At 39.2% G+C, this 14928-nt stretch overlaps 1 protein-coding gene across 1 annotated transcript in view; it reads left to right on the top strand.

Annotated features, from left to right (window-relative positions):
• Window positions 1-7330, top strand: part of LOC127454265 (protein O-linked-mannose beta-1,4-N-acetylglucosaminyltransferase 2) — a 32212-nt gene extending 24882 nt beyond the window's left edge. The window contains exon 2 of the mRNA XM_051721352.1: window positions 1042-7330. Within this exon, the coding sequence (XP_051577312.1) occupies window positions 1077-2837 (1761 nt within the window). The 5' untranslated portion in view covers window positions 1042-1076 and the 3' untranslated portion in view covers window positions 2838-7330. The remainder of the gene's footprint in view (window positions 1-1041) is intronic.
• The last annotated feature ends 7598 nt before the right edge of the window (window positions 7331-14928 follow it).

Genomic DNA, 14928 nt, shown 5'->3' on the forward strand with positions numbered 1-14928 from the left:
CACAGGCCGCCCCAAAGGCACTTGTGAAAAATGTTGCATAGTGAGGATATCTTCAAAAATAATTACATAAATAGTTTTCATTTATCACTTAATGTCATACAAAGTCCAGTAAACATAAAAAAGCTAAATTAATATTCGGTGTGACCACCTTTGCCTTTAAAACAGCACCAATTCTCCTAGGTACACCTGCACACAGTTTTTCTTGGTTGTTGACAGATAGGATGTTCCAAGCTTCTTGGAGAATTCGTCACAGTTCTTCTATCTGTTTAGGCAGTCTCAATTGCTTCTGTCTCTTTATGTAATCTCAGACTGACACGATGTTCAGTGGGGGGTTTTGTGGGGGCCACGACATCTGTTGCAGGACTCCCTGTTCTTCTATTCTAATCTTTTCTATTTGCAAAAGTAATGTTTGGGAGTCTAACATTTATATTTCCTATTGACACACTAAAGCTGAAGATATAAATAACCATCTTAAGACATGCTTTTGTGAAACATCTTATGTGCCTAAGACTTTTGCATAGTACTGTATATTTGACTCGCTATTTTTTTGCAATGGGAACAGTGTAATCTGTTAATATGGGTGCCGAAATGAAAACGTGCCGCTCATGGAGGATGTGTGAACCCGTCGTAACATGCTTTTAAAAGTACTTGGTATATGATCAAGATGCATATTGGGTCTTGGGTGTTAGATCCGCTGTCACTTGAACTGGAACAGCCAAATAATTTTCAACATTTGCATTTTTACTCACAAATGCGAGTGAAACACTTGCTCTGTAGAGCCCTGAAGCGTCGAAGCTTCGGTGTTGCAAGTAACATCACTAGCTAATAGGTTATCTAGATATTTTCACAGTATTTTGAAGTGTTCCTGATAACATAACCATGCATGTTAATTATCGCAGTATATGGATATTACAGAAAACCGTCACATGTCTTTTACCCTCTGTGTTTATTGTGTACTGTATGTTTATGGTGTATTATAGTGTTCTATGTTGGTAGCAACAGACATCTTTTCAAACTTTGCATTCTGATTCTCTGTTGTAGGTGGAGTATGAGTGTGGAGTCGAAGTTCTGCTGCGATGCGTGCTATTGGCTGTAGGATGAACCTGCCTGCAGTGCTGAATGGCTTGCTGGTGTCAGTGGTGGCAGCCTTGCTCTGGAAGTACGTTCGCCTGATTGAACACACGTCACAGTTGGAAGAAGAGCTACATCTCACACGCCAATCACAGGAGTTCTCACAGGTACAAATCGACTACCACGGCGCCCTGTTAGCACTCCAAGAGCATGGCACCAGAATGGTCTGCACTGGCAAGATGCACACCGACCGCATCTGCCGCTTTGACTACCTCTGCTACTGCACAGAGGCAGAGGAGTTTGTATTCTTCCACAGTAATGCCTCTGTGATGCTGCCCAATCTTGGACCTCGTCGTTTCCAGCCTGCCCTTCTAGACCTCTCATCTGTTGAGGATCACAACACTCAGTACTTCAACTTTCTGGAGCTCCCTGCTGCAGCTCTAAAGTTCATGCCTAAACCTGTGTTTGTGCCAGACGTCACTCTCATTCTGAACCGATTCAACCCTGATAACCTCATGCACATCTTCCATGATGATCTTCTGCCTATTTACTACACCATGCAGCAGTATTCAGACTTGAATGATGAGGGCAGGCTTGTCTTCATGGAGGGCTGGGGTGAGGGAGCTCACTTTGATCTCTACCGCTTGCTGAGCAGTAAGCAACCACTACTCAAGGAACAATTGAAAGCCTTTGGCAAACTCATGTGCTTCACCAAATCCTATGTGGGATTGTCAAAGATAACAACGTGGTACCAATATGGCTTTGTACAACCGCAAGGACCCAAAGCCAACATTCTGATTTCAGGCAATGAAATTCGTCAATTTGCTTCGTTTTTTATGGAGAGGCTTAACATCTCGAGACAGGAGAAGATGGACGATGATGATTACATTGTAGTTTTTAAACGTACCACTAACAGGCTCATTCTTAATGAGGCCGAACTTATTCTGGCTTTAGCCCAAGATTTTCAGATGAGGACTGTCACTGTGTCTTTGGAGGAGCAGTCATTTGATAACATTATCCAAATTATTAGTGGGGCATCTATGTTGGTCAGCATGCACGGAGCCCAGATGATCACCTCCATGTTCTTGCCACGTGGTGCTGCTGTGGTGGAGCTCTTCCCATATGCTGTAAACCCAGAGCAGTACACGCCCTACAAAACCTTAGCCTCTTTACCTGGCATGGACCTTCAGTATGTCACATGGAGGAATACCTTTGAAGAGAACACTGTTACATATCCTGATCGCCCCTGGGACCAAGGTGGCATCATCCACTTGGAGAAAGAGGAACAAGAACGTATCCTCGCCAGCAAGGAGGTGCCCAGACATCTCTGTTGTCGTAATCCAGAGTGGCTTTTTCGCATTTACCAGGACACTACAGTGGACATTCCCTCCTTTCTGGATGTACTCAGAGAGGCTCTAAAAACCAAGACTAATCTCAAGAAGGCCAAAGTGGCTAGCACAGTACATCCTGGTCGTGTCAGAGAGCCCAAGTGCCAGACGTCAGTACAGGCCACTAATGAAGCAAAGCTCTCAGTATCGTGGCAGATCCCTTGGAACCTGAAGTACCTGAAAGTTAAAGAGGTGAAATATGAAGTGTGGATCCAGGAGCAGGGAGAGAACACATATATGCCTTACATCCTTCCCCAACAAAACTATACCTTTTCAGAGAACATCAAACCCTTTACCACTTATCTAGTATGGGTGCGGTGTATCTTTAATAAGAACCTTCTGGGCCCGTTTGCAGATGTTCTTATATGTAAAACCTGATTCAGTAATCAGAACTCAAATGTTACACTGTTGTTAACGAACCCAGTGGAGAATTAATCATAGGATTATTTCTATGGAGCTTTCCTGAGAATGAAATGGTGTGACATGGGTGATTTTTCAACCTTGGTTGATTATTTTCACTTGATTTTTCTTCATGGTCCTTATGAAGCATTACAGAACTGAGTGAAAATAAGTAACTGCACTGCAATGAAGGTCAGAAGGGAATGCAATCTACAGAACTGCCAACCCATTTAAATTTCAGTTCACCATCCAAGGAAAGTTCTCATTGGTTTTATTTATTTAGAAATGTAGTGTATTATGTGGTTTCTATTTGTATTTATAAGTCCTTGACACCTGCTTTTGTTGACTGAGAGACTGCAAACTTTGACATATTTTCTGCGACTCAATTGACTTGAACTGGATTGTATGTGACTGAGTGTGCCCTCTCGTTCCCAAGGTTTTGCATTTTTTTTTTTTTTTTTCACATTTATTTGGATTAGGAAATATAGTGTGGAGTAATTGCAAACTATTCAGAACAGGAAATAAAGAAAGTCCATTTGTAGATATCTGCTACTTAAAAATAGGCTGCTTATAGCTAGTTTCGTTATCTTTAAAAAAAAAATAAATAAATAAAATCCCACTAGCCTCAAAACCATTAATTATTATTTATTAGAATAAAATGGAATATTATTGATTGTTTGCCTGTGAGATAAGGAATTTAGATAATTCATTGAAGGTCTGAATTCAGTAGATCTTTGATGATTGGGTGAAGTTTTGGTGGCATGTCAATAAGTAGCTGTATATTTTGTGCAATAATAGTATGGATGGTGTTAGCAGTGTAGTGGTTACAGATTTTGGCTGGTAATGCAAAGGAAATGGATTCCAACCTTGGAAAGGTCAATCCACAAATTGTAGAGTTACTGAGTTGTACTGATAGTTGGTTGTGGTTAAAAGCATTTGCTAAATGTCAACTAAAGAAGTAACATTACTTCAATAAAACCCTCTATGAATGCATAAGCCTTACAGAATTCCAAATTTAAGATGTTTACTGAGTAGTTGTTTCATATGCTGTGCAAAGAATCCACTGTTCAAATGTGCTTCTTATGTCCTTTCATTTAACAAAATAATGAACTTATACAAAATCTACACCAATGAGCTAAAACATTATGATCACCTGCCTAATATGCTGTTGGTCCTCCATTGCCTCCAAAACAGCCCGACCCGCAGAGGCATGGAGTCTATAAGAGCCCTGAAGGTGTCCAGTGGTATCTGGCACCAAGACAGTGTGCTGTGTGGCAGGGCGCATTATCCTGCTGAAAGAGGCCATTGCCATCAGGGAATACCATTGCCATGAAATGGTGTGCCTGGTCTGCAACAATGTTTAGGTAGGTGGTACATGTCAAATTGATGCCCACATGAATGGCCAGACCCAGGGTTTCCCAGCAGAACATTGCCCAGAGCATCATACACTCTCCACCGGTTTGTCATCTTCCCACAGTGCATCCTGGTTCCTTCACTTCCCCAGGTAAATGGCGCATATTTACACGGCCGTCCAGGTAATGTAAAAGAAAACGGACTCATCGTACCAGGTGACCTTCTTCCACTGCTCCAAGGTCCAGTTCCGACGCTCGCATGGCCATTTTAGGCGCTTTCGACAGTGGACAGGGGTCATCATGGGCACTCTGACAGGTCTGCTGCTACGTAGTGGCCCCATACGCAGCAGGGTGAGATGCACTATGTGTTGTGACATATTTCTCCCATAGCACTCATTAAAATTTTCTGTGACTTGTGCCACAGTAGACCTTCTGCCGGTTCGGACCAGACGAGATAGCTTTTGTTGCCCTCGCACATCGATGAGTCTTATGCGCCCAACAATCTGTCGCCGGGTTGTGGTTTGTCCCTCCTCGGACCACTGTCGGTAGGTTCTTACCACTGCTGACTGGGAGCACCCCACAAGCCTAGCAGTTTCAGAGATGCTCTGACCCAGTCGTCTGGCCATAACAATTTGGCCCTTGTAGCTCAGGTCTTTACTTCTGCCCAATTCTCCTGCATCTAACATGTTCCTGTGAGTGGTCATAATGTTTTGGCTCTGTGTATATCGCAGACATCTCTAGTGAAGGACCACAAACCAATTTCTGTTGCTTTAGATACTGTGCATGTCTTTTATATGTCTTAAATGCACAAAGACGAGCTGTGTTGTGCTGGTGAAAAAAGAAGAATGAAAAATGTACTTTATTTCTGCAAATTATTTATCAAAGAAGTCTCTGGAATGCTTTACATACTGTAACCCAGATTTGTCAAGGGTTCCACTGTGTGTTTGAAATATTCAAATTCACTGCTGTGATCAATGAATGAAACATAAAATTCAGCAACCATCCACATTATTTTTTTCTTTTTTTTCTTTGTTGATCTATATTGCCTGTTAAGTAACCTGTATTGAGGTTTCTCTTTGTCCTTCGCTTTAAGGGTGTACGGCTTAACATGGAAATCAATTAAATTGATGCTTAAATGCATTAAACCAAGAACATTTCTAATTGAAATTTGCAAGCTTCAGCCATGCTTTTTATTAGCATTCCTGTTTTGATAGTAATTATATTCATGTTAAAAATTAGCATAATTCATTTAATCTGTGTATAATATAAAATAGCAGAAATGGCCTGTGCATATGATCAGAGAGAAAAGTTATCTACAATTTTCTGGTTTCTTCTCTCATTTCAATAATTTGAAGGTAGTTTAGACATAGAAAGGGAAGGATGTATGTCGAATTGGAGACTTTAGTCTTAATTATTCCTGTAAACTTTCCCGTTCCCTGTGCCAGTTGATGAAATTTACCATTATGTGCCACTGGAATGTCATACATCATTTTTGTCACTTTTTAATAGGGCTGGGGGATATGGCTGCAAAACATTCCCCATATTTTTCAGCTTATTGACATTATTCAATAAATATATTGATAATGATGTATTTGTATTGAAATGGCATTAAAAGTTGTTGTTTTTTTAATCTGAGGAACTATCATTTTAACCAAACAGCAATTGTAGCCAAGTATTCTCAAAATGTTTAATGCATGAAATTAAAAAGGCATGTTTTCCACAGTTTTTCACTAAATTAACACAAGGTAGAATGTTATTTAATAATTTTCATTTAGATGCACCAGTACAACAATACAGTAATAAAAAGCAATAATTACATATATTTTACTAAAACATTTCTTGTGAATTAACATGGTGTGCAAAAACTAAGTTCGCTCACTTTTTGAAACCTAGTTGAATTTTATTATGAGACAATATAATACTGAATTATTAATATTATAATTGTTATTATTCTGGTTATATTTGATTTGTACAATAGTATTATATTTTTGTCGTGTTTACTGCACTTGGAGCTTTTATTTTGGTGGAAAGCAGAAAGTGCTGTCGTATTTAGTGCATCTTCACCTAGAGCTTTTATTTTGGTTGAAAGTGCTGTCGTATTTACTGAATCTTTACCTGGAGCTTTTATTTTGGCAGAAAGCAGAAAGTGCTGTCATATTTACTGAACATTCACCTAGAGCTTTTATTATGGCAGAAAGCTGAAAGTGCTGCCGTATTTACTGAATCTTTACCTGGAGCTTTTATTTTGGCAGAAAGTGCTGTCGTATTTAGTGCGCCTTCACCTAAAGCTTTTATTTTGGCGGAAAGCTGAAAGTGCTGTCGTATTTATTGAACCTTCACCTGGAGCTTTTAAATTGGCGGAAAGCTGAAAGTGCTTTCGTATTTACTTCACCTTCAGTAATGGCTTATATTTTGGCGGAACATGGGAAGTGCAGTGTGTATTTGACCGTTTCCAAAGATTCTCACTAAAAACCTTGTGAAATGCTGTCACCTTTTCTGTGATACTGTGTCCCGTTTTTAGGTTTGTATTATATCTTGAAGCCGTTATAAATGTTTGGAATTGCGTGTATGTGTAAACCTGCAGTGCTCTGCTTTTTACAGTGCACGCAAACTGCTCCGAGACCGCTTAAAAAAAGCATATTATGATCCCGTTTACACTGACCATGTATTTGTAAAAATTTAATTGCAGCCTTTTTTATAATCTCATATGAAAATACTGAGATTTTGATGTTATTTAATCATTTTGCAGCCATGAAGGATCATGAAATGGGTCTAAAGACACAATTCACGCAATTGCTTAATTTTATATCGCCAGCAAAATCACTGTGATAATATCGTGAATTTTCTATGTATCGCCCAGCCCTACTTTTTAAATGTGCAATTTCTCAGATGTCTCTGTAATGTCTTGCTTTAATTCTTCACAATGTCTCAATGCTTAAAACATAATTTATTATTGTTATTATCTAAAGTAAACAAATTCAAATTTATTTTCTTTTATTTATTTAATGTATTATTTTATTCATATATGTTTTATTTTATTCTGAACAGTGCAGAAGTGCTGCGTTTCCATATCTTGACTTGTTAGCAGCATATCACTCCAGCGGTCATGATTATAAGAATAAAAGCTTGTTTTTGGATTTTATCTCATTTCATGTTTTGTGGAGCTTTGTTTTGTGTTGTGATCTCTGTGTCCTCAAGCTTTGAACCTGAAGATTAGATTGTGATTTTAACCTACCATTTTTAGCTCCAGCAAATAACATTAGCCTAATTTCCAATACTGCACTACGATACAGATACGGTGTGTACAGAAATGTATTACTCTCATAGTAGAGTAATTATTTATGACGCACCTACTGTCTCTTGGAGGATGCTTTCCTCTATATAGTAACTCATATTTTCCCCATCTTTGAAATCAGAATTGCTGTGACACTCTAGAGACAGACTTGTGTATGAATGCTATATCTGCCCACAGAATGGAACTTGAAAGAATAGTGAATCTGATCATATGCACATCATCTCCATGTAGGGCAGTGTCAGTTCAAGGTTTTATGTATAGCCGAAGGGGATACTGCTGAACTGCAGTGATCTGATGCAGTGACTGCATTGTGTACCACATGTAAAGACCAATTCAAGCCAGGTTACAGGTATAAAGTACAAATGATTTCAGCTTGCGTGGTTATATAAACATTATGTATATAAATAAGGTAAGGAATTAATTAGGGTGTTACACCGTTACTACAGTGGCCAATCTGTCAGTTTCTGGGACCTGAATCATCTTATTGATTTAATTTTCTTTTTATGTTGGATGGGATGAAAGCAGTACTTGAGCTATCGTTATGTTACCCAAAAATTAAGCTTTACGGTTATGCTGACTGTATTCGAAAAAGGTTAAAATCAGATCAAACAGATGTGTTCAATTCTGAGGGGATTATCATCATAAAGTACGTCTGTAAAACATGCATTTAATAAACCTACTCAGGGAACACTAATCCTATCTGAATAATGCTTAAGACCTGGAATTGGCATTCATCGGTGGAAATTTCTTTTTGATGTATTTTTAAATTGGTAGTGCTTTTTTATGTGACTCATTAATTAGACTTTATGCTTTTAAAAATAACCCATTTGAAAAAGAGGGGGAGATGTTTAAGCTCACAGCATTTGAAGTCAGGGTTAGGTTTCATTTACTTCAACTCTGGCTACCCTTTGTTCTCTTAGTTTTGGATGTGCAGGGTTCTCTACAAAGGAAAGCATCATTATTTTTATTTTATTTTTTTATTTTTACCCCCTTTTCTCCCAATTTGGAATGCCCAATTCCCACTACTTAGAAGGTCCTCATGGTGGCGCAGTTCAATCCAGGTGGCGAAGGACAAGTCTCAGTTGCCTCCGCTTCTGAGACCTTCAATCCGTGCATCTTATCACGTGGCTCGTCGTGCATGACACTGCGGAGACTCTGCATGTGGAGACTCATGCTACTCTCCGCGATCCACGCACAACTTACCACACACCCCATTGAGAGCGAGAGCCACTAATCGCAACCACGAGGAGGTTACCCCTTGTGACTCTACCCTCCCTAGCAACCGGGCCAATTTGGTTGCTTAGGAGACCTGGCTGGAGTCACTCAGCATGCCCTGGATTCCAACTCGCGACTCCAGGGGTGGTAGTCAATGTCAATACTCGCTGAGTTACACAGGCCCACCTGGAAAGCATCATTATTAACCTTCCATTTCTTCACAGATAAAAAGGTAGGAAAGTTATTTTGCAAAACAGAAGTTTTATGTATATAGTGCCTTTCTCAAACTCAAGGTTGCTTTCCAATGAGCATCACTGAAACAATTAGGTACAATACAAAAAAAAAAAAAATGTGCAGAAGGCTATTCACATGCAATGAAACTGTACATATCAATCTTCAAGAAAAAGCTACTTTTTCCACATGGTGCTCGGCACACTTTCGCCACCATGTTGAGCTTCTGTCTAAGCTGTTTCATATGAACAGCTTAGACAGACAACAGACCAATTTCCAGAAAATGATTATTATGATTATTTTCTGTAATTACAGTAATGTCATTACTTAATGCATTTTGGTGAATAAAAGTATCAATAGTGATTTCAAACTTTTTAACTATATTGCAGGTGAGCTTCCCTCTTGTATCTGTTACAGTGCATCCGGAAAGTATTCACAGCGCTTCACTTTTTCCACATTTTGTTATGTTACAGCCTTATTCCAAAATGGATTAAATTCATTATTTTCCTCCAAATTCTACAAACAATACCCCATAATGACAACGTGAAAGAAGTTTGTTTGAAATCTTTGCAAATTTATTAAAAATAAAAAACGAAAAAAAATCACATGCACATAAGTATTCACAGCCTTTGCCATGACACTCAAAATTGAGCTCAGGTGCATCCTGTTTCCATTGATCATCCTTGAGATGTTTCTACAACTTGATTGGAGTCCACCTGCGGTAAATTCAGTTGATTGGACATGATTTGGAAAGGCACACACCTGTCTATATAAGGTCCCACAGTTAACAGTGCATGTCAGAGCACAAACCAAGCCATGAAGTCCAAGGAATTGTCTGTAGACCTCCGAGACAGGATTGTATCGAGGCACAGATCTGGGGAAGGGTACAGAAAAATTTCTGCAGCATTGAAGGTCCCAATGAGCACAGTGGCCTCCATCATCCGTAAACGGAAGAAGTTTGGAACCACCAGGACTCTTCCTAGAGCTGGCCGCCTGGCCAAACTGAGCGATCGGGGGAGAAGGGCCTTAGTCAGGGAGGTGACCAAGAACACGATGGTCACTTTGACAGAGCACCAGCGTTTCTCTGTGGAGAGAGGAGAACCTTCCAGAAGAACAACCATCTCTGCAGCACTCCACCTATCAGGCCTGTATGGTAGAGTGGCCAGACGGAAACCACTCCTCAGTAAAAGGCACATGACAGCCCGCCTGGTGTTTGCCAAAAGGCACCTGAAGGACTCTCAGACCATGAGAAACAAAATTCTCTGGTCTGATGAAACAAAGATTGAACTCTTTGGCCTGAATGGCAAGCGTCATGTCTGGAGGAAACCAGGCACCGCTCATCACCTGGCCAATACCATCCCTACAGTGAAGCATGGTGGTGGCAGCATCATGCTGTGGGGATGTTTTTCAGTGGCAGGAACTGGGAGACTAGTCAGGATCGAGGGAAAGATGAATGCAGCAATGTACAGAGACATCCTTGATGAAAACCTGCTCCAGAGCGCTCTGGACCTCAGACTGGGGCGAAGGTTCATCTTCCAGCAGGACAACGACCCTAAGCACACAGCCAAGATAACAAAGGAGTGGCTCTGGGACAACTCTGTGAATGTCCTTGAGTGGCCCAGCCAGAGCCAAGATTTGAACCCAATTGAACATCTCTGGAGAGATCTGAAAATGGCTGTGCACCGACGCTCCCCATCCAACCTGATGGAGCTTGAGAGGTCCTGCAAAGAAGAATGGGAGAAACTGCCCCAAAATAGGTGTGCCAAGCTTGTAGCATCATACTCAAAAAGACTTGAGGCTGTAATTGGTGCCAAAGGTGCTTCAACAAAGTATTGAGCAAAGGCTGTGAATACTTATGTACATGTGATGTTTTTTATTTTTAATAAATTTGCAAAGATTTCAAACAAACTTCTTTCACATTGTCATTATGGGGTATTGTTTGTAGAATTTTGAGGAAAATAATGAATTTAATCAATTTTGGAATAAGGCTGTAACATAACAAAATGTGGAAAAAGTGAAGCTCTTTGAATACTTTCCGGATGCACTGTACATCTTGTTCTGAGACCCTGGTTTAAACTGAGCCTCTGCTAGCTGTGAGCTAGCTGTGTAAACTCCAATTTACCATACACCCAAATTCCGTGTATGTGTAAGCATACTTGGCAGTAAAGCTGATTCTGAAAGAGAGAGAGCAAGAGCAGGCAAATGGCTCTCTCACCTGTTACTGTCACCCTTACACCTAAGACAACGCCCCATAAAGTGGGATCTGTCAATCACATTGGCACAATAAACCTGAGAGGAAGCCTGGAGCTGACTGCTCATTGTCATGGCAACACTCTAAGGTAAAGGACCTTATGGACTCTCATTTGCATCAGTGAGAATCACCAGAGGGCAGAGCTCATGAAATGTTTTATGGAACCATAATGTCGGGGTATTGTACAGCATTGTTATCCCTTTAAATACCATACAAAATGTTTATCAAATACTAAAACAATGAGCAACTGGGAGTATATTGTCTTAGTCTCAAAGGGTAAAGAGCTTCATGTTTAATTCCAAATGACCATTTAAACAGCTTTTAACTGGGAGACATGGGACCTACCTTGTCAGTGTGTAGTAGGCTGAATAAAACTGATTTGAGGTGAATTCTATGAATTACATTAAAAAATAGTGGGTAAATATGGCAAAAAAATAAATTATCATGCCGTTCCAAACCTGTGTGCTCTTATTTTTTTCAATAAACCCAAAAGTAGATTTTTTTTTGTTATGGAATCACTGCACATTTTTTGCCATACGAAATTTCATTATCACCAGGAGCTGTCAAGCTCCAAAAAAGGACAAAAGGCCCACAAAAAGCAGCATAAAAGTTTTATTTATGACTTATGCTATACAGTTTATTTCAAATCATCAACCATCATCACCAATACCGGTGCCCCTTAGGGCTGTGTCCTCAATCCCTTTCTGTACACCCTCTACACAAATGATGGCATTAGTCAGACACCCATCACCAAATACTCTGATGACACTGCCATACTGGGACTACTCAAAGAAAAGAACTCTGTTACAGCCTAACAACACTCAATCTCTCACTTCACAAAGTGGTGCTCTGACAACTACCTCCAATTGAATGTGGATAAAACAAAAGAACTGGTCATTCATACATCAAACGCATCCCACTATTATCACATTATCCACAGACAGCCAGTTGAACAGATCAGCAGTTCAAATATCTTGGATTCATCATAGATGACGTTTCGATGAACATATCACTGCCATCCAAAAGCGTTCACAGCAAAGACTTTACGTAATATGCAAACTCAGAGCTCTGTCTGTTGCCCCCCACCTTCTGCTGCTGCTTAATAAAAGCCTAATTCAATCCATCTTGTTGCACTGCTCCTCTTGTTTCTTCACAGTGTTAACCATTTCCAACAAAAGCAAACTCACTAAGATAACACATATTGCCTCCAAAATCATCAGCCTATCTACTCCCAGCCTTTCAGATATGAATGACAGAGCCACGGCACATCTTGCAAAAGTAATAGCAAATTACACTGATCACCCCCTGAATTGATTTTTTTACACTGCTACACTCCAGTCCTAGACACAGGACTCTAAGATGAAAACGAGCTCGCTTTGGCAGAAGTTTTGTCCCATTAGCCATTGCTGCTCTGAATAAATTAACTCAATAGCACTGATCTTTTGTATGCATGTAAATGGATTGGGGCAGGGGAATTTATGTTATATGTCATTTGATGTAATGTGGGTATCTGTATGTTTTGTGTTTGTGGGGCAGACTGGTGAAAACAAAATTCCTTCTGGGACAATAAAGACCATCTATCTAAATCTTCTGAAGCACAGACTCAAATTTACATCATCATTCCAAACCTAAGGGTTTCAAACAAAATGAGGGTAAGTAAATGACAGAATTTTCATTTTTGCAATACCTTTAAATGATGAGCTCTAATAGTAGATAGAGTGACAGTTCAACCCAGTCTCAGGAAAAGTCAAACATATTTTACAAGTTGACTATTTCGTATGAGTTTGTTTGTATGAATTTGTACGATATTATCACGTACAAATGGCTGGATGTCTAATGCGGAAGTAAGTGCGAGTGTCGCGCACGAGGCGTTAAGGACATGCCTATTAATTTTATGCCCTTACCCAAATCCCTTATCTAAACTTAACTGGTCAGTAGAGTGTGTAATCATGATAGGAAGCTGTTGTGTGTGACAGAAGTAAATACTTGTCGCGTATTAGATGGAAACGATGTCCAGCGACATCATTGGCTGTAGAGAAAGTCAGTGCAGTCGCACGATATCATACAAATTTGCCAAATTTAGGAAAGTCATATGAAACCTTACAATTTCACTGTGAGAGTGTGTAGGACAGTTAGGTAAATGTGTCTCCTGACTAGGGTTAATAGGATAACCATGTCTTAAATAAAACACCAGCAACAAGGAAAGTGGAGACAGCAGAGAGATAGCAGCCTACTCATTGAGATCTATGTGTTCTAGGAACAAAACATTTGGGCTACTTTTAAATCTTAAATATTCTGACGATGTTTGTCATAAACATCAACGGGGAAAATAAAATCACTTTTTTTAAAGGACTAGTACACAAAAAGGGAAATTATTTCATTTATTTAGTTCCCCTCATGTCGTTCCAAACCCGTATGACTTTCTTTGGAAGAATATCCTGGTCACTCTTGAAAGTGAATGAGAATTGGGGCTGTCAAGCTCCAAAATTACAAAAAAGCACTGAGTACCTTAACCTCATGCGACCCCGCGGACGCATGCGTGGGCGTGGTATTTTGTCTTCGCTATACTCAACACATTATTTAATTTCATTAACTAACTGATGGGCTGTCAGTAAAGGGATAAACTTTCGACGTACGGATTCATGTGACAAATCAAAATGCCGCCGATCACAGCTGAGATTTTCTTTAGGAGAAACGCCAACAAAACTACATCTAGTAAGAAACCTAATTAAGTTTTTTACACTGAAACCTGTTTGACTCAAAAGATTAGAGTCTCTAGTTTCATCTGATATGCCATTTTTAAACTTTGAGAGATTTATCGCGAAACGCCACGCTGCTAAACACAATGTACACTATAGTGTACAATAGCACAAGGTTTTCATTAGAAATCCTATATTTACTGTGCATTGTCATATTAAGAAAAAAAATTGCTTTCAGAGGCTTTATATGGAGTTAGGATGAAATAAGGTGCATTTTGAACTATTCTGAGACCAGTGCAGACAGACAGCACACTGGAGTTTAAGTCATTCACTAAATAGGGAGCAAGGGAGCATCCTTTAGCTTTATTTATTTATTAATTTATTTATTTTTGAAAGTGCATTCAATCCAAATGTCCTATCAAAAGTTCAGTTTCAGGCTGCAGATGATGTTTGGACCACTCAACATGGTTGGCAAGCATGGGACAATGATGATCAGTACATAGATTCAGAATTTATAATTTTATTTTAACATGGTTGCAGTGATTGGATGATGCTGACCATTATTTGTGTCATAAGTAATTATGCTAATTTCTGATTGGTAAAATGCTTCAGCACTGGTTATCACTTGTTTGTTTGACAGTGCAAAGAGAAAACATTGAGATTTTGTTGCCAAAGTAGAAAAAAACATTGTAACATAAAAGTCAAATATAGTCAAATAATTTTTATTTGTATATTTTTTTATTTGTGCTTTTCCCGATATACATTGTTCCAAAGCTGCTTTATAGAAAATCAGCTGTAATATCTCTAATGTCTCAAAAACATTAATAACCAACACTCCTGGAAATATAGTAAACAATTTGATTTAAAAAAAAAAAAAAAAATCTGACTTTCTATAGCATGGTATTATTTAGAAACTTCACAACTTAGTCCCTCTGTTCACATATGTGGACATCAATTTTTAGGAAAACTATTGCTCTATATAAATATATATATATATATATATATATATATTTGCCATGTTTATTAG

Source organism: Myxocyprinus asiaticus, chromosome 16, assembly GCF_019703515.2.
Source record: "Myxocyprinus asiaticus isolate MX2 ecotype Aquarium Trade chromosome 16, UBuf_Myxa_2, whole genome shotgun sequence".
Taxonomy (NCBI): Eukaryota; Metazoa; Chordata; class Actinopteri; order Cypriniformes; family Catostomidae; genus Myxocyprinus; species Myxocyprinus asiaticus.